This window comes from Neoarius graeffei, chromosome 2 (assembly GCF_027579695.1).
Source record: "Neoarius graeffei isolate fNeoGra1 chromosome 2, fNeoGra1.pri, whole genome shotgun sequence".
NCBI lineage: Eukaryota > Metazoa > Chordata > Actinopteri > Siluriformes > Ariidae > Neoarius > Neoarius graeffei.
This window is the reverse complement of record NC_083570.1, coordinates 84955478-84976356: the sequence shown is the minus strand read 5'-3', so window position 1 is coordinate 84976356 and position 20879 is coordinate 84955478. Positions and strand designations below refer to the sequence as shown.

The 20879-nt window shown below is 41.8% G+C and overlaps 1 protein-coding gene across 5 annotated transcripts in view; it reads right to left on the bottom strand.

The window, feature by feature from the left end:
- The window catches only part of phrf1 (PHD and ring finger domains 1), a 60165-nt gene that overhangs the window by 25453 nt on the left and 13833 nt on the right, over window positions 1–20879 (bottom strand). For 3 of the 5 annotated variants that reach the window (XM_060915100.1, XM_060915099.1, XM_060915103.1), the window contains exons 6-13: window positions 11524–11663; window positions 11137–11228; window positions 9196–9362; window positions 8567–8699; window positions 8285–8397; window positions 3855–4048; window positions 3539–3664; window positions 633–787 (exon numbers count right to left, since the gene is read on the bottom strand). In XM_060915100.1, the coding sequence (XP_060771083.1) occupies window positions 633–787; window positions 3539–3664; window positions 3855–4048; window positions 8285–8397; window positions 8567–8699; window positions 9196–9362; window positions 11137–11228; window positions 11524–11663 (1120 nt within the window). The remainder of the gene's footprint in view (window positions 1–632; window positions 788–3538; window positions 3665–3854; window positions 4049–8284; window positions 8398–8566; window positions 8700–9195; window positions 9363–11136; window positions 11229–11523; window positions 11664–20879) is intronic. The other 2 variants (XM_060915101.1, XM_060915102.1) reach the window with 2 other exon arrangements.

Here is a 20879-nt window from a genome sequence, read left to right as displayed (position 1 = left end):
ACACACACACTCGTGAAACTGTCAAATTATAATTTTGTTAATCAAGGGCTGTAACTCTGGTAAAATGTGACCGAATTTAAGAAAATTATAATATGCGTATTACCGACATATAACACAGAATCCTGCCAAGTTTCGTGAAATTCCTCCAAAAATTGTGAGAGGAGTTGATTTCAGAAGGCAAGCACTCTTCCTAGGAGGGAGGGATGGATGAACGGAGGAACGGACGGACATCGCCACAACATAATCCCCCTTCGGGCCTTTCGGCCAGTGGGGGATAAAAACAGTTTGTTTTTATTGCATTTATTTAATTCCTGGGCTCCCATCTGTAACAGGAAGTGATGTTGCATCACACGTTATAATAGATTATTAGTTTCTAATAGAATAGATGAGCCAAAATAATTGGGGATCTTTTTTTAATGGGCCCCGACTCATTACAAGTATGAATAGGTGGGCCTTAAAGCAGAAAAGGTTGAGAACCCCTGGTTTAAAAAACATTTTGGATAAGTAGCTCATCATGGAGTCAACAACTGCAATGTAAAAACACCTAATTTACAGACTAAAATATTAAGTCTTTATTTGATTATTTTAGTTAGTTAAAGTTTCAAATATGCATGAATAAATGGAAAACCTACCAGATTTGGGGGCTTTAAGAGAGCCATCTCTGTTGATGACCACATCAGAGCTGTCCATAAGCAGCAAGCTCTGGCCGCTGAGGATACTTCCCAGCAAGTCCGGGACTGGTGCAGCCTCAGCTACCTCCTCCACCTGAGGGATACTGTGCCCTCGCCTGTTCACCAACGACACACACAGCACAGAGGGATATGCTTTAACCTGGCAACTTTACTTTAGCTTTTGTTACAAGACTGCGATTTACATTACCAAAACAAGAGAAGCATCACATCCTTGCATACGGATAAACTTTATGTTCCAAAGAAACATAAGTCAAAATCTATGTTTATCTAAGATGTAAAACTAACACATTTACATATTTAAATGCATCATACATATAAGCTTAAAACTGTCAATCTTTTGGCAGATAAGACAATTTCAAGGTTGACATGAGTCAACATGAGTAAGCCTATTCAGCAATAGGCTTAAAGAGCTTATTGTTTAACATTTTTAAAAAATCATATATCATATATATGTGTGTGTATGTATATATGTTTAGTCTATGTCTTTTTCTTATCTAGAGTGTTTATACTGTTTATTTCAATTATTCTATTTATTGCATTGCCTGTTTGCACCGTGGGTCAGAGAGGACTGAAATTTCATCTGTGCTGTATGTCGAGCATGTACAGGTAGTCGTCGACTTACGACCTATGTGACTTATGACCGATCGACTTTACGACCATCTGGTTATGACTGGCAAGTGTTTCCCAGCTGAGCTAGCCGAGTGTACGACAGTTTCCTCCCCAGCTCCCGGCAGCGCCCAGCATCCAGCCAGTGTTGCCAGATACTGCTGACGGTTTCCAGCCCAAAATATGTTCAAAACCCGCCAAAATACACTTAAAACCGCCCAATCTGGCAACACTGCATCCAGCCTCTTCTATTATGTGTGCAGTGCTTCGCTGGACAAACAACGAGCGAGCTACAGCACGCGTCCGGCTTAACCAGATCTTGTGCTATAACGTGCACAGCTGGTAATCAAAGTAACTTTCACTTTTCTGTTCTGTTACACTGTTCTGTGTCCAATGTCCAAAATGAAAAGTTAGTTTTCAACTGTTCAGCTAAAAAAAATGTAATTAAAACGATTGTGTTGTTGAAATGATGTGTTTGCAATTTATTTATAATCAAAAACTGATACAGGTGGATGAAAGAGTGATAGTGTGATAAAAAAGTACTATACTAGTACTACTGAGTGATGAGAAGTCCTAGTGAATGCTTGATAAGTAGACAATAATAAATAATTAGGTGTATTTTTTGGCGCGCACGCACTATGGCTCAAAATAACATACCGGCAAGAAATAAAAGTTACTTTCACCCCGAATATGCAGTGTTTGACTGAAACCAAATAATGAGCCAAGGTAATGAAATAAGAAAATGTTGATAAAATAAGACTTTAAGATGATTACAATATCATTACACATCACAATATACTTACGTTCATTTAACATAGGTCGACTTACGACCAGATCGGTTTACGACCGGTCAGTCGTAACCAAACGCAGTCGTAAGTCGACGACTACCTGTATAGCATATTTGACAATAAAGTTGACTTGACTTCAATCGGGTTGAGGTCTGGGGACTGAGATGGCTATGGGAGGAGCTTGATTTTGTGTCTGGTGAACCATTTTTGTGTAGATTTGGCCACATGTTTAGGGTCATTATCTTGCTGAAAGACCCAGTGACGACCCATCTTCAGCTTTCGGGCAGAGGCCACCAGATTTTGATTTAAAATGTCCTGGTATTTCAAAGAGTTCATGATGCCATGCACCCTAACAAGGTTCCCAGGGCCTTTGGAAGAGAAACAGGCCCACAGCATCACCGATCCTCCCCTATACTTCACAGTGGGCATGAGGTGCTTTTCCGCATGCTCATCTTTTGTGATGTATTAGAGTGTTTGTTGCCAAAAAGCTCTATCTTGGTCTCATCTGACCAAAGCACACGGTCCCAGCTGAAGTCCCAGTACCGCTTAGCGAACTCCAGACGTTTATGTTTATGCTTATAAGTGAGAAAAGTCTTTTTCTGTGCATGCCTCCCAAACAGCTTGTTGGCATGTAGATAGCACCTGATGGTTGTTATGGAGACGTTGTGACCCCAAGATGCTACTCTTTGATGCAATTCTCTAACAGTGAGCTTTGGAGAACTTTTTACTTCTCTTCCCATCCTCCTCACTGTGCGTGGTGGCAAGATAAACTTGCATCCTCGTCCAGGCTTGTTTGCCACTGTTCCAGTTGTTTTAAACTTCTTGATGATTCCTCTGACTGTAGATACGGGCCGGTGTAGGCGAGTGGCTATTTTCTTGTAGCCATTGCCTGACTTATGAAGGTTGACCCACATCTGCCTTACTTGAATGGTGTGTTTTCTTGTCTTTTCCTTGTTGAAGAGTGGATAAGAGAAATAGGCCTCTGTGTCACATCATATTTATACCCCAGGGAAACAGGATGTGATGAATTACTAATTAAAAGGTTCCTAGATGCTCTGATCAACTTTATAAACGACAGTAGAAATGACAGAAATGCTTCAATTACATTTATTTTCTTGGAATTATGGGTGCCAATAATTGTGGAACAGGTGATTTTATGAAAAATAATTATTTCTTAGTCAGGGATTTTTAATTTTTTTTTTAATTCACTTGAGTTAAGGGTTACACAATTTTCAGTGCGAGATTATGCTTCTGCAATAAAAATTGAATTTATTTTAAGGCTTTTAACACATCTTAACCAGGGGTGCCAATAATTGTGGGGGGCGCTGTATCTTTATTTGCTAAGATCTCTCTCTCTCTTTTTTTTTGCAGTGCAGTAATAGTTTTAGTTGAACACTGATTTGCTGATATACAGGATATAACTTATGTAAAAGAGACATGAGACATGGTTACCTGGACAAACCAGCAAGTATGGGTCTGGCTACAGGCTGGTGTGAGCGCAGAGCAGAGTGGGACAAACCCCGCCGCTTAGCTTCCAACAAAGAGGGCTGAACTGGAGCCTGCTCCATCTCCTCATCCCTGAAAAACAGAGTTGCATTCTTTAGGCCTAAAAATACATTGGCAACACTCATGGAAGCAAAACTTAAGTAAGTAGGTTATTATGTAACGACACGTGTATAAGGAGTATTCGAATAGTCAACCGCTTGACAAATTCTCATCATTTAATTTCACCTAAACTCATTTAAAAGGTAACGTGTCACAAACTCACCCATTATCAAAGGGATCGAGATCAAAGGGGTCTCCATAAATGGAGAGGGAGGCTGCCCCGATGTCTGCTCTCATGCTACCCAGTGTTTGCTCACATGGGCGGTACACAGAGGGGATAGAAGAGCTGCGGCTGGGTTTCTTCAGTCCCAGACTCTGAGCAATGCGGCCCTGAGACGTTTTCTTCTTTTTCACCACCTGAGAGGATACAACAGAGTCATTTATGAGTAGGTCAGGGATTCTTGGCGCATAGAGGTTCAATATTAATATCAACTAGACCGGACAATTCCCCGGGGGAAATTATGAGAGGATGCAGTGCGCGAAGCAATTCGGTCACGCATGTTCGCTGGCCGTGAATGTGTGACCCGCAATGATGTTTCAATGCAATGATTGTGTGTGTGCTCGAGACAGCAGCCGTCATGAAGAAGAGCTATTCAAGAGCATGAACAAAGTGACTACAGGCGGAAATTAGCATGTACTGCTATAACCTGGGACAGACATCTGTCCTTACCACAAGGATAATGTTTAATTTGTGCACTGTCCCTTTTAAAAATAAAATAAACTCTAAACTCTAAGAAGAGTGTTTGTAGGTTGTATGTACGAACAGAAGTGTTCCTAATAAAGTGGGCGGCTAAGGTGAGGCCTGTCGGCTGCCCTCCTCTCAGTTTGACGCTTGTCATTCAAAAAGTGTAAATCCTATCGTTTAGGTAGACACATTGTGTGAATCAGGACAAGTTTTCCTACTACTTTTGAGAAAATCATGTCTGTAGAGTGAAATTTGTGGGTGAAAACACAGTTTAAGCGAGAAAGTTTGAGCTTTTTTTTTCAAACTGTCTACACTCTGAGCTTAACGAGCTTCACTGGTGTGTAACGCAATAGACACCCATTCAAAAGCCGGATTTTCTCCCGGAACCCACATGGCGTTTGAGCCGGGACTGATCCGAAAGTGTAGAACCTAGCAGAAAAGTTGAATGCCAGATCCACAGAGGAGAAGTTTTCCTACGTTTTATGGTTTGAATCACGTCTCTAGGTGAAAGCATGCCAGAGCAGCGGACGTCTGAAAAACGTTGAAAAAGTGCTTTTTTTTCAATTAATTCCATAGAAATGAATGGGGTTTTTTGAGACGATTTTTTCGCGACTACGTCGTGAAAAAATCGCATTCTTTAGAGAAAAGTAATAGCATAGCGAGTCCAATCGAGCCGCACGTTTTGATATATTGTTTGTCTGTGTGCGACGTACGGTTGTGTGACCTGCTATGAAGCTACAATGCCATGATTTATGTGTGTGCTTGAGACAGCTGCCCCCCTCCCCTCTGTGCTCGCTTACTGAATCCAGTCGGCATGGTAAAGGGCCTGAGCAGGTTAAGACACACACACAAGAGTTTGTCAGGTGTCTGCTGAATTTTGCTAAGGGACAGGCCTCGAACAATGACAAATAACTCGACAACGGAAGCAGCTATTCACAAAATTCTTTCACAGTGAGCGCTAGAAGGGTCTCCTGAATAAAATGATGTATTTTTTTGTTTGTACTCTTAAAAATAACGACACTAGAGCGATTTAAATACGAGTGACTTTTCTCTCAGGTTTATAATGGGTGTCAATGAAGCCTGTCAGCTTCCCTGTCCTCAGTTTGACGCTTGTCATTCAAAAACCGTAAATCCTATCGTTTAGGTAGACACATTGTGTGAATCAGGACAAGTTTTCCTACTACTTTTGAGAAAATCATGTCTGTAGAGTGAAATTTGTGGCTGAAAACACAGTTTAAGCGAGAAAGTTTGAGCTTTATTTTCAACCTCTCTCCACTCTAAGATAACGAGCTTCACTGGTGTGTAACGCAATAGACACCCATTCAAAAGCCGGATTTTCTCCCAGAAGCCACATGGCGGTTGAGCCGGGACTGAACCGAAAGTGTAGAACCTAGCAGAAAAGTTGAATGCCAGATCCACAGAGGAGAAGTTTTCCTACGTTTTAGAGTTTGAATCACGTCTCTAGGTTAAAGCATGCCAGAGCAGCGGACGTTTGAAAAATGTTGAAAAAGAGCTTTTTTTTCAATTAATTCCATAGAAATGAATGGGGTTTTTTGGGGCGATTTTTTCGCGACTACGTCGCGAAAAAATCTTATTCTGTAGAGAAAAGTAATAGCATAGCGAGTCCGATCGAGCCGCACGTTTTGATATATTGTTTGTCTGTGTGCGACGTACGGTTATTGAGTTATTCGAAATCAAAATTTGCGTAGGAATAAGAAGAAGAAGAAGAAGGAAATACGTAGAAGAACAATAGTTGCAGTGCTTTGCACTGCAACCTATGGGCTCCCCTAGGGGAGCCCATAGGTTGCTGTGCTGCAGCACTGCATCCTAATAATAGCATTAATCCCCTGTCACTTTTTAAAGCATATACGCAGAACCATGGCCTCACTTTCGTTTATAAATGCCTTAAGACCTCAAGAATGGTACAGGAATAGTTTTAAGCATTAACAATAAATCTAATATAGTCATTTTTATGATTAAAGTGATTCATATAGGTAGCGGTCTGAGTGAATGACCTTGACATCCATAACGTCACAGCAGGAAGTCTATCGGTCTGATCGCCATTTCCGCTATACTAAAACACAGAGCTGACTGCAACTCCGGTCCTCCATTTAGAGCTAATTTATCGCCATGCCACGTAGATGTGCCAGCAACATGACAGAAGGTGGATTCATGTTGCATTCATGGCCCAAGAATGTTCAAACTGCAAAGATTTGGATGCGTTTTGTGAGAAGCTCACAGGCACATTGGGCGCCTACGAAGTGGTCTCTCCTCTGCTCTGCACATTTTACTGAAGACTCCTATGAGACCTCTGATCTGTTGAGGAGCGTTGGCTATAAACCCGTATTGAAAGAGGGTGCAGTACCAACAATTAAAGAAAACTACAAGAAAAGGAAAGCATTTATTTTATTTATTTTTTAAAAGGGGGCGTCACAGTGGTGTAGTGGTTAGCGCTGTCGCCTCACAGCAAGAAGGTCCGGGTTCGAGCCCCGGGGCCGGCGAGGGCCTTTCTGTGCGGAGTTTGCATGTTCTCCCCGTGTCCGCGTGGGTTTCCTCCGGGTGCTCCGGTTTCCCCCACAGTCCAAAGACATGCAGGTTAGGTTAACTGGTGACTCTAAATTGACCGTAGGTGTGAATGTGAGTGTGGATGGTTGTCTGTGTCTATGTGTCAGCCCTGTGATGACCTGGCGACTTGTCCAGGGTGTACCCCGCCTTTCGCCCGTAGTCAGCTGGGATAGGCTCCAGCTTGCCTGCGACCCTGTAGAAGGATAAAGCGGCTAGAGATAATGAGATGAGATGAGATTTTTTAAAAGGAAAGTAAGTTCAGTTGCACCAGTTCTCCAAGCGTGTGAGCCGAGGGTTGTTGGTAAACACCGGGATGGAACGGGATGTGACATATCGATCGGGCAGTGACCTCCCCGCGGTTGTTGCTAAAACCGGTGACATTTAGTTCCGTCCCGGGTTTTAATAATTGCCTGAGCCGAGCAGTAATGGCGGAGTACTCAGTATGGAGAAAATGGAGAATGAGTGGACCAGCCATCTGATTTCTCCGCTGGATATCGCTGCCATATCACCCTTACGTGGAAGAAGTGAATGAACAGAGAACTGAACGAACAACTGAAAGTCAGATTGTTTCAAAACAATCGGCCTTCAAGAAGCGAGAACACAGACGGGTAAGCTCCGACTCTCATTTGGATATAAAACAACAAAAACACCTTGTTTACCTGCATTTAGATTAATACATGTAACTTGTATTGTGTGTTTAAGTTACCGATATAATATTATTTAATTTGCTTCAGAATGTGATTGTCTCAGTTCATCTGATTGTTTAATTCGCCTTTTACGTTTTATCAGTGAACACGCATGCATGTACATGTACATTGCATAAGTTATAACACCCATCCTGTTTTAATGAGAGTCAACGCACAATCAGTGACGTCAAATCAGTCTTAGTTGAGCAAGTCGGGAACGGCATTTCTTACTTTCACCATAAATTATTATTTATATGACTTTGGTCTATAGCTGTAAAAGGCCTCGGCCTTAAAATCGGTTCCTGCTGTGACGTCACGCACTCAGGGCTGGCTGGCTCAGCGGGGCAGCTCGAACACCAACTTTGCGGTCGATTTTAACTCTCAAAAATATATTTTTTAATTCCCATTTATGCAGCATACAAGAGTCAAGGGTGGAGATACTATCCACTCAGAAATGTATTTAAAAATAAAGGTTCTGCGTATCTCCTTTAAACAGGACGGAAAGAAACCTGGCAGTTCTGACTTGAATGTCTTACAAATTAGTGTACTTTTCATCTGAGACAGAGAGTACATTATCATAAACTTGATTGCAGGATAAATCATTGACAAATATTAAAAGATGCAGCTTAGGTTATGCTCAAACAGACCACAACATACCGCTTTTTTCCTGAATTTCTTTCTCTTCACTTTACGTGTCCGCCTTTTCACCTTCGTGGTTGAGGTTTTACCCTTACTGCCCTTCCCGTCTTTTATGGTTTTCTTTCTTGCTGCTATTCCAAAGATATAAATGGCAGAAATTATTGGTAATATAAAATATAGTATATTCACCATGTCAGCATTTAATAAAGGGTCAAATATAAAATCATTTGTCACAGGTCACAGCATTCTGGGTACAAATAGAGACAAGTTAGGCTGATGTTTCCCAATTTTATTAGCTACCTTTCTTGCGTCTCCTGCGAGCTCTTGGGCGGGGAGTTAAGTCCCTTACATACACGGCTGTGTTAAGCCCAGCAACTACAGCATTGATCGTCTCATCCAGCCAGGTGGACCGCATTAGGTACTGAGGTGCGAGCTGAAATGGAAACAAAATCAGTCCAACGTCACTCAGCATGAAGGAATAGTTCAGGTAGGCATGCTGTGCTGCAATCCTCAGTTAAGGTTTTTAATGCACATCTCTTTAAATACACACACACACATAAAAACACACAAAATTTTATTTTGTGTGCCCTAGTCCACCCTACAGAGTATACCAATGTCTAACCCTGATTTTCACATGGCAGCAACTTTTTCATGCTTTTCAAACAGTTTCTAGTAGGCACTCAAACTTACTGAGGGATGCGTGATATCACTGGTACAACTTAACCAGTGCAACACAATTTTCCCCCCACTTAATAAAGTTCCTACCAACGAAGTCTGTGTTGAGAGACTTAGCATCACATTCTCAACACTCTGAGCTACACAGTGTTGAGAATGTGATGCTTTTGAGGAAACTGACAACAGCTCACAGTTCTCCTCTTAAATCTAAGCACCGGTATGTTAGTAGAGCCAGACATAAGCGTCATGCAAACCTGTGCAGCAGTGCGTGCCTGTGTGATACGGTGTCTGTTGACGTTAGCTCGGACCCTCTCGCTGTGCTGCGTCCGTGCAATTGCACGCGTGGGTCTGGAGCCTGCTGGCCGAGAGTGACTGGTGGTAGGAAGAACACTGCTCTCCTCCTCTATCAACTGCTCAGCCCCTGAAACAGAAACATAAAGGCTTTTCAGTGAGTCAAGAGTGAAAAGAGTGTGTATGAATGTTTTAAAACTGCAACAAACAGATACCATAACTGTATTAACTGTACAGTGGTGCTTGAAAGTTTGTGAACCCTTTAGAATTTTCTATATTTCTGCATAAATATGACCGAAAACATCATCAGATTTTCACACAAGTCCCAAAAGTAGATAAAGAGAACACAGTTAAACAAATGAGACAAAAATATTATACTTGGTCATTTATTTATTGAGGAAAATGATCCAATATTACATATCTGTAAGTGGCAAAAGTATGTGAACCTTTGCTTTCAGTATCTGGTGTGACCCCCTTGTGCAGCAATAACTGCAACTAAACGTTTCCGGTAACTGTTGATCAGTCCTGCACACCGGCTTGGAGGAATTTTAGCCCATTCCTCCGTACAGAACAGCTTCAACTCTGGGATGTTGGTGAGTTTCCTCACATGAACTGCTCACTTCAGGTCCTTCCACAACATTTCCATTGGATTAAGGTCAGGACTTTGACTTGGCCATTCCAAAACATTAACTTTATTCTTCTTTAACCATTCTTTGGTAGAACGACTTGTGTGCTTAGGGTCGTTGTCTTGCTGCATGACCCACCTTCTCTTGAGATTCAGTTCATGGACAGATGTCCTGACATTTTCCTTTAGAATTCGCTGGTATAATTCAAAATTCATTGTTCCATCAATGATGGCAAGCCGTCCTGGCCCAGATGCAGCAAAACAGGCCCAAATCATGATACTACCACCACCATGTTTCACAGATGGGATAAGGTTCTTATGCTGGAATGCAGTGGTTTCCTTTCTCCAAACATAACGCTTCTCATTTAAACCAAAAAGTTCTATTTTGCTCTCATCCATCCACAAAACATTGTTCCAATAGCCTTCTGGCTTGTCCACATGATGTTTAGCAAACTGCAGACGAGCAGCAATGTTTTTTTTGGAGAGCAGTGGCTTTCTCCTTGCAAACCTGCCATGCACACCATTGTTGTTTAGTGTTCTCCTGATGGTGGACTCATGAACATTAGCCAATGTGAGCGAGGCCTTCAGTTGCTTAGAAGTTACCCTGGGGTCCTTTGTGACCTCGCCGACTATTACACGCCTTGCTCTTGGAGTGATCTTTGTTGGTCGACCACTCCTGGGGAGGGTAACAATGGTCTTGAATTTCCTCCATTTGTACACAATCTGTCTGACTGTGGATTGGTGGAGTCCAAACTCTTTAGAGATGGTTTTGTAACCTTTTCCAGCCTGATGAGCATCAACAATGCTTTTTCTGAGGTCCTCAGAAATCTCCTTTCTTCATGGCATGATGCACTTCCACAAACGTGTGTTGCGAAGATCAGACTTTGATAGATCCCTGTTCTTTAAATAAAACAGGGTGCCCACTCACACCTGATTGTCATCCCATTGATTGAAAACACCTGACTCTAATTTCACCTTCAAATTAACTGCTAATCCTAGAGGTTCACATACTTTTGCCACTCACAGATATGTAATATTGGATCATTTTCCTCAATAAATAAATGACCAAGTATAATATTTTTGTCTCATTTGTTTAACTGGGTTCTCTTTATCTACTTTTAGGACTTGTGTGAAAATCTGATGATGTTTTAGGTCATATTTATGCAGAAATATAGAAAATTCTAACGGGTTCACAAACTTTCAAGCACCACTGTATATTATAATTAAAGGAAATAAAAATAGAATTATTTGCTGCTAATTGTAAAATCTGGCTTATTACTTCTGTTGTGGTTGTTTGGTGCACATTCTGGGCAAAACCACTCCTCAACAGGCACAGCATCCAACGGAGGCGTTAAACACTCCATATGGTACCTTTAAGAGGAAAGCAAGAGTGTCAGAAAGGTAGGTGATAAATGCCCCACTCAATAAAAATATTTAGGACATCATAAATGCTTATACCAATGGTTTTTTTTTTCCTGCATAAACAACATATTATTATTAAAATCAATTTTAAAACATTTCAATTCAGTTATTAGATGTGTGGGTTTTTTTTTTTTCCAAAATGGTGTTTGCAAAATGTAAATTCGCTGATTGTGTGTTTTACAAACCTTAACCATTAAACAAAACCCTGTGTGTCTTAGACACAAATACAGCATGAATGTCTCACCCGGCATCACAACCATCACAGAGCAGCAGGCGATCTTCTCTGTCTGTCCCTCTACACACCTCACAGCTGGTTTGCTCCAGATCCACATCCACATTCACTTGCTCCTCTTGTTCATTTGTCACTGGCCTCTGAACTGTAATCTACATGTGCACACGACAAACAGGTCCAACTCCTCAACAAAAGGGTCTTTTTACCCAGTATGGCTTCTTCTCGCTAGTCATGGTCAATGATTTGAAGGTAGAAAACAGATACATATAACTATGAGAAACTGTGTGGCAGCCTGGGAAAATCCTTCACATGATGAAATTTTGATGAAACGGATTTTCTACTATGTGACGTTCTGAAAACTGTGGTGCCAAATCACCAACACTGATTTGATTAACGGTGCCAAAGAATGCATTTATTCTGGATTTTAAATTGATCTCTGATATTTAAATACATGTACATGACTTTGATTGAGGGAAAAATGCCCAGATGCAGTTTTACACACCCATTTACAACCCTCTGATTTGGCCATAGGATGAAACAAGCTGTATTCCCTTTTTGGTGGGATCATTAACAACAGATCAATGAACTTTGCAGCGCAAAGGCTCACACAATGCACAGCAAGGGTCAGGGTTGCCAGATATTTCTATGTATCTCGGTCAAGAAGTCATTTAAATCACATTCACCATGAAGCAACTTTCAAAGCAATCTGAATTTTTGTCAAATTTCAGCAAACTCATGTTCAGAAAGGAAATTTGCAGAATCCAAATGTTATTAGAAAGTTTCAAATTTATAATAATATAAAATCTGGCAACCCATAGTCATGGATCATAGTAAAATGTCTAAAAAGCACATTCGAGTGGATCTCTCTAAGCAACTGATCTAATTAGCTTCCGAGTTATGTCTTGCTGATGAGTAAACTGATAAATTAGAGATTTACTTGACAAAGTGACTGATAAAGATGGGCCTTATATTCCAGATGTATAAAACACCACAGACTATTTCTCCGATCTGGTTTCGACTATTAACAAGTGGATAAAATCACACAGCATGGCTGCGACCTGCAACTCTCTTCAGAGTGAAACGCTGAGGGGAAGCCTGCTCGATAATGCCTAAGGTTTGAGAAACCATCCAGAGTGAAATGTGCAATGATTCATCCAGACACAGCAGCGTTGTTTAGCCTCCAGTGCGAATCATTCATAGAGCTGCAAGGAACTACAACCCCGATTCCAAAAAAGTTGGGACAAAGTACAAATTGTAAATAAAAATGGAATGCAATGATGTGGAAATTTCAAAATTCCATATTTTATTCAGAATAGAACGTAGATGCCATATCAAATGTTTAAACTGAGAAAATGTATCATTTAAAGAGAAAAATTAGGTGATTTTAAATTTCATGACAACAACACATCTCAAAAAAGTTGGGACAAGGCCATGTTTACCACTGTGAGACATCCCCTTTTCTCTTTACAACAGTCTGTAAACGTCTGGGGACTGAGGAGACAAGTTGCTCAAGTTTAGGGATAGGAATGTTAACCCATTCTTGTCTAATGTAGGATTCTAGTTGCTCAACTGTCTTAGGTCTTTTTTGTTGTACCTTCCGTTTTATGATGCGCCAAATGTTTTCTATGGGTGAAAGATCTGGACTGCAGGCTGGCCAGTTCAGTACCCGGACCCTTCTTCTACGCAGCCATGATGCTGTAATTGATGCAGTATGTGGTTTGGCATTGTCATGTTGGAAAATGCAAGGTCTTCCCTGAAAGAGACGTCGTCTGGATGGGAGCATATGTTGCTCTAGAACCTGGATATACCTTTCAGCATTGATGGTGTCTTTCCAGATGTGTAAGCTGCCCATGCCACACGCACTAATGCAACCCCATACCATCAGAGATGCAGGCTTCTGAACTGAGCGCTGATAACAACTTGGGTCGTCCTTCTCCTCTTTAGTCTGAATGACACGGCGTCCCTGATTTCCATAAAGAACTTCAAATTTTGATTCGTCTGACCACAGAACAGTTTTCCACTTTGCCACAGTCCATTTTAAATGAGCCTTGGCCCAGAGAAGACGTCTGCGCTTCTGGATCGTGTTTAGATACGGCTTCTTCTTTGAACTACAGAGTTTTAGCTGGCAACGGCGGATGGCACGGTGAATTGTGTTCACAGATAATGTTCTCTGGAAATATTCCTGAGCCCATTTTGTGATTTCCAATACAGAAGCATGCCTGTATGTGATGCAGTGCCTTCTAAGGGCCTGAAGATCATGGGCACCCAGTATGGTTTTCCGGCCTTGACCCTTGTGCACAGAGATTCTTCCAGATTCTCTGAATCTTTTGATGATATTATGCACTGTAGATGATGATATGTTCAAACTCTTTGCAATTGTACACTGTCGAACTCCTTTCTGATATTGCTCCACTATTTGTTGGCGCAGAATTAGGGGGATTGGTGATCCTCTTCCCATCTTTACTTCTGAGAGCCGCTGCCACTCCAAGATGCTCTTTTTATACCCAGTCGTGTTAATGACCGATTGACAATTAACCTAATGAGTTGCAATTTGGTCCTCCAGCTGTTCCTTTTTTGTACCTTTAACTTTTCCAGCCTCTTATTGCCCCGTCCCAACTTTTTTTGAGATGTGTTGCTGTCATGAAATTTCAAATGAGCCAATATTTGGCATGAAATTTCAAAATGTCTCACTTTTGACATTTGATATGTTGTCTATGTTCTACTGTGAATACAACATCAGTTTTTGAGATTTGTAAATTATTGCATTCCGTTTTTATTTACAATTTGTACTTTGTCCCAACTTTTTTGGAATCGCGGTTGTACTTAACATCAAGTGAAGTTGTGAACAAGCTTTTTAGCAACTTTCAAAGACCTTCTTTGCCTAGCACAGGGATGAGAATGAAAAATATTAAAAAAGTCTGAAAAAAGACAGGGCTTTGGGGGCCGCAGGCCCCCAGCGGGGCCCAGGGGCAGAGCCCCGGTGGGGGCCCAGGGGGTGGGAGCTAAAGATTTTTGGCTATTTTTTTTTACCCCAAAACCATTAATTTTATCAGCAAAAAGTTGCAATTTATTTGGAAATAAATTCCCCTTCTTGGTGGACTACCAGGTGAAAATGATATGGTACAAGAGACTTGTTTTTAATCAATTCACATTTGATGATTTCAAAAAATCAATGCACCTTTTAATATAAACGAGCTCTACAGTATTATATTTCTGCATTTTTGCTATTCATGTCTTTCAATACTCTAATCCTTTAAAATGAAGTGCAAACCAGAAAAAAGTTCTATCATATAATTCTCTTAAGCTTTCTTCTGATGTTATCATGGTAGCAGGAGGTCTTGCATATTAAGCAGGCAACATTCAACATCACTCATCACTTCCCTTTCAACTGTTGTGTGTACTAACTAGGTTTTATCTGGACAGGATGTTGTGTAATGTAATACAGATACCATATGGTCAATCTGAAGATCAAGATGGTGATTTTGAATTAAAGAACAGGCATGTACAATGGGCATTACATATTGGAAATTTTTTAAAAATCAAAAACTATAAGTTCATCTCGGCCTAAAAAATTTGGGCAGACGCTCCCGCGCAGTGCATGCCAGCAATTCCGTCCCCCTATGAAATGAGTAATAAGTAGGAGAGTTATACATGGTATCATACCTAAAATTTCATCAGAAATATAGATATGATACTATGATTCTCCCCAACATGCTACATTAGATAAGCTAACCCCATTTATAAAAGATACACATTTATATCTCATCTCATTCATCTCATTATCTCTAGCCGCTTTATCCTTCTACAGGGTCGCAGGCAAGCTGGAGCCTATCCCAGCTGACTACGGGCGAATTTATATATGACATGTATTAGATATATAGGTGATATATATGATGTATAGTCATACATCGTTACTTTACAGAAATCTTCAATAAGTTTGGTCTTTTCATGCCAGCCTGTTGTAGACCTAAATATAATGCACATGAAATGACACTCCTCACCTCAACATGTCCTTTGCAATCATTTAAGCCACCATGGGCAATGCTGAAACCACTGCTGCAAACAGTACATCGCGCAAAACTGTCATTATTTTTTACCCTTATCAGACAGGGATATTCTTTTGTGCAATCTGAGGTTGAAGTGGGTTTTGCACTTTGGTTTTTTGGGGCGCGCGCTCTCTGCCATGACGATCCTGTAGGCTGCACTGACTGAACTGAAAACTTCGGTCCTCGAGAAAAGAGATAAAAGCCCGCCCACACTGAAAGATGATTGGCTTATTTTTCTGAGTAACCCAATCAGGATGCTCTTTGTCTAGCATGCGCTACATAAACAGGCACACACGCAGTCTCTCTCTCGCGCTCCGTCATATACGCACATTCTAAGATGCACAAGGCAGACATTAATGTTTCGCGTGCACGCTGTTGCCCGCTTGCTCTAGATTCCGGGAGATATTCTCCAATTTGCAGGCATCAGGGAGCCACTATCAATATGTGGGAGACTCCCGGAACTTCCGGGAGACTTGGGATGTCTGCGTCATAAGGTGACCACAGATCGTTAACCCGTACCCCCCGAAAATTTCTCAACGGATTTACATCGATCTCAAAAACGATCATTTTGGTCTGAAAAAGTCGGACATCCGCCGATCGGCGGAAAATTCTCATCCCTGCTAGCATTTTCCTCGCTAAAGGTACAAAGCTGTCGCTCAACATATAGAGATGTCTCAGGGACTGCTATGTGCTGATTTTTACAGAGACAGAGACATGCTGGTGCCCGACAGGACCGTTGTGCTAACGGACTGGATGCTGCACTGCGCACACTGAACAAAAGACTCCAGTAAGAGCAGGGATATCTATATCAACAATAACTGGTGCACCAACTGCACTTAATCTTGTTGTATTTGAGCACCAATACCCGCAGAACTGTTGAAGCTTAGACTGTGCAGGCCCATGGTAATATCGCCTCTGAACTTGTACATAGACTGGGATGGTGTATGCAAATTTTGGTGCATGAATATTCAGAATCAGAATCCTGTTTATTGACCAAGTATGCTGACACACACACAAGGGATTTGATTCTGGCAGTTGGTGTCCAGGCCTTTCAATTACATGAAACCTGTGATGGATAACGTTGTAGGCGCCCAAATTAAGGTCAAGCGCCCAAAATATGCTATCAAAAGTAAAAAAACAAAAACAAATGTTGATTAAATAAACTTGGCTGCATAAAACCCAATGTCTTGACTTTCTTCTTTAAAAACACAGAAATTAGCGAGAATTAGGATGTATTTCTCGTAATTGACGTGAAATCCGCACCATTCCCATGTTGTTCCAGGTTCGTCGAACTAGCCGTAAGCCTCGTGCAGAGCATGAATTCTCCATCAAAGGCGATTGGCACGCCATGATTTCATGGAGGAGCGAGACTCGTGCATCAATGACCATTAGAAGAAGAAGAAACCTTTGTCACATGCACACTTCAAGCACAGTGAAATTCATCCTCTGCATTTAACCCATCTGAAGCAGTGAACACACGCACACACACCCAGAGCAGTGGGCAGCCACACCAGAGCGCCCGGGGAGCAGTCAGGGGTTCGGTACCTCGCTCAAGGGCACCTCAGCCCAAGGCCGCCCCATGTTAACCTAACTGCATGTCTTTGGACTGTGGGGGAAACCGGAGCACCCGGAGGAAACCCACGCAGACACGGGGAGAACATGCAAACTCCGCACAGAAAGGCCCTCGCCGGCCGCTGGGTTCAAACCCGGAACCTTCTTGCTGTGAGGCGACTGTGCTAACCACTACACCACCGTGCCGCCCATTTTAGGTAAATCGTCTTTCTTCTTCTTTTATGGTGGTTGGCAAACCGCTTTTAGGTGCATTATTGCCACCTTCTGGACTGGAGTGTGAACCAGAACGTTTACTACCCTATTGTGATAAATTCTCAGAATAATTCCTGTATCATTTAAAAACCTAAAAATAGCCCTATATCCCACATTATCTGACCTCAACTGCGATATCTCTCTGATACCTAGTGTCATATGATTTAAATCAGGTAAAAGACTGAATAAAAGAGAGCTATTCAGAGCACAACTGTGTGTATTTAAGATACAGCTTGCATCTTAAATCCACACAGTTGTATAAGTGTAGGTGGAATCAGTGACTTGGAGCTTGGTCCTCTTGTTGATGATGGTCTTAGGCTACATCCACACGACAACGGCAACGAGATTAAAAAAAAAAAAAATCGCGTCCACATGGGCAACGGATCAGTAAAATATCAGGTACATATGGGAATGCAACGCTTGCTGAAAACAATGCAATACACATGCCACACCTCTAGGGGCGCTGTAAGACGGTCCCATCGGAGACACCAGAACAATAGAAGAAGTAAGGACGCATGCGCATAAACTATTATGCGCGAGACTTCATATTAGCCACAATGTCAGAAAAATCTGTTCGTAAAATTACGTTATAATGACCAAATACAATGAAAAGTATTTTTCCAGTCTCACCTGTGAAACGTAATCCCATGTGATCTCGTTTGGACGGCAAACCTGTTGGTACAGTTAAACGCAGCACATGAATGAGGCATCTTTATTCTCCGCTTTGCCCCATCCAATATGGCGGCGAGGATGACGTATGATTCTACGCGGAAGGCGGCGTCTTTAATGGTCCGGAATAAATTGAATGCTACACATTGATGGATTAATTTGTTCTTCTACGCCCTTTTTGAGGAATGTATTGTAGGACTTAAACCAACATCTGAAGAGGTGAGATCGCTCCTTTTTTCCCTATTTTTGCTGGCGGGATTGACTCTGCCCTAAGGGCTATATTCTCTCTCTCTCTCTCTCTCACTTTGCACCATTACACAATAAATATTCACAGTGAAAATATTTTGTAAGCGCGTTTCATGAACCAAGTTATAGGATTTGTTGACAACTCGCATCGAGTTCGTCACACTTCTACCCGGCGTGAAGCACTGACAGTCATGTGGTTGTGACGTCATCGTAAACAAATCCGTTCTACTCATCCAGACGACTTCGCAACGGCGCCGTTGCCAGATTTTTCCACTCTGGAACCCGTTCTCAAAAGATTTCGTTTTGGGGCACCCAAAACGCCGATGCCGTGTGGACGCCAGGCCGAAACGATAAACAATTTTATCAGATTCACCTGAATCCGTTGCCGTGTGGACAGGGCCTTAGACGCCAGCCTTTCATTTAAACTAAGATCTTTTACCTGACTGCATGCTGTGAACTGCACTGCCGATTCTTGTGATGTGACTGAAAAACCTTTTGTGTCGCAGGTCTGCTACAGGTTTGTCTCTTTGATGGCAGCAGTGCAGAACTTGCTTTTTCATTCACAGGCTCCTCAGGCCCCAACACATCTTTTAAATACTAACTAACTGTATTCTAATTATTTTTGTCATGCACATGTACATCAAGAGGGATTAATGCGGTAGACATTTTGCAATCAAGGTAAAGATTCATAGATTTCTTTATTTATTCACAACTTTGTAGCTAAAAAAAAAGCAGCAGCAGCAGGTTTAAACACAGCGCACTGGGAAAACAGCACTTTGCGCGTGCAGAACAGCCCAAATTACCCTGCATCACGACAGAAAAAGCCCAAATTCAGAAATGCAGGGTGTAGCCCAAATTATGTCATTGAAAAGCCTGGTGTCTGTCTAGCGATACAGGGGAGGAAAAAAAAAGCGTGAATAAGTATTAAATAACTATTATATTAAATTAATTTTATTAAATATTATATACTCGTTACTATTCTTAAGGAGTTTCAACTGTTGTACAACAGTCCAAGATTTTGGAAATTGACCCGTTGTACCGCACTCTTTTACATAGGCAGGATTTGCATTTGAAAGAGGAAACAACGTTGTCTGAGGGTCACAGTTCCATGAACCAAACTCTCCTTTTTCAACTATGCCGAGGTAAATACGGATTTCCATTCTATGGCACCTTTACATACAGCCCAACATTCACTGTGAGAAGAAATCGCCCTTTGCTAGCAACAATTCGGACATCTTTAGTAAGAATAGACTGACTGCTTTTACTGCTGCACTTATTAAACTTAGACAGTCTGTACAAAATAAATAAATTAAAATCTTTCCTTGTATGACTGGATACACATACAGTGGCATGCAAAAATTTGGGCACCCTTGCTGAAAATATCTGTTACTGTGAATAGTTAAATGAGCAGAAGATGAACTGATCACCAAAAGGCATAAAGGTAAAGATGACATTTCTTTAATATTTTCCACAAGATTACATTTTTATTTCCATCATTTACAGGCGTGGGCGGCACGGTGGTGTAGTGGTTAGCGCTGTCGCCTCACAGCAAGAAGGTCCTGGGTTCGAGCCCCGTGGCCGGCGAGGGCCTTTCTGTGCGGAGTTTGCATGTTCTCCCCGTGTCCGCGTGGGTTTCCTCCGGGTGCTCCGGTTTCCCCCACAGTCCAAAGACATGCAGGTTAGGTTAACTGGTGACTCTAAATTGACCGTAGGTGTGAATGTGAGTGTGAATGGTTGTCTGTGTCTATGTGTCGGCCCTGTGATGACCTGGCGACTTGTCCAGGGTGTACCCCGCCTTTCGCCCGTAGTCAGCTGGGATAGGCTCCAGCTTGTCTGCGACCCTGTAGAAGGATAAAGCGGCTAGAGATAATGAGATGAGATGAGATTTACAGGCGTAAAATACCAAAAAATGAAAAGGACCTCAAGCAAAAGTTTGGGCACCCTGGATGGTCAGTACTTAGTAACACCCCCTTTGGCAAGTATCACAGCTTGTAAACACTTTTTGTAGCCAGCTAATAATCTTTCAGTTCTTACCTGGGGGATTTTCACACATTCGTCTTGCAAAAGGCTTCCAGTTCTACAAGTTTCTTGGGCTGTCTTGCCATGCACTGCTCTTTTGAGATCTATCCACAGATTTTCAATGATGTTTAGGTCAGGGGACTGTGAGGGCCAGGGCAAAACCTTCAGCTTGTGCCTCTTGAGGTATTCCATTGTAGATTTTGAGGTGTGTTTTGGATCATCGTCTTATTGTAGGACCCGTCCTCTTTTTAACTTCAACTTTTTTACAGATGGTGTGATGTTTACTTCCAGAATTTGCTGGTATTTATTTGAATCCATACTTCCCTCGACCAATGAAATGTGCCCTGTGCCACTGGCTGCAACACAACCCCAAAGCATGATCGATCCACACCCATGCTTCAGAGTTGGAGAGGTGTTCTTTTCCTGGAATTTGGCACCCTTTTTTCTCCAAACATACCTTTGCACATTGTGGCCAAAAAGTTCTATTTTGATTTCATCAGTCCACAGGACTTGTTTCCAAAATGCATCAGGCTTATTTAGATGTTCATTTGCAAACTTCAGACG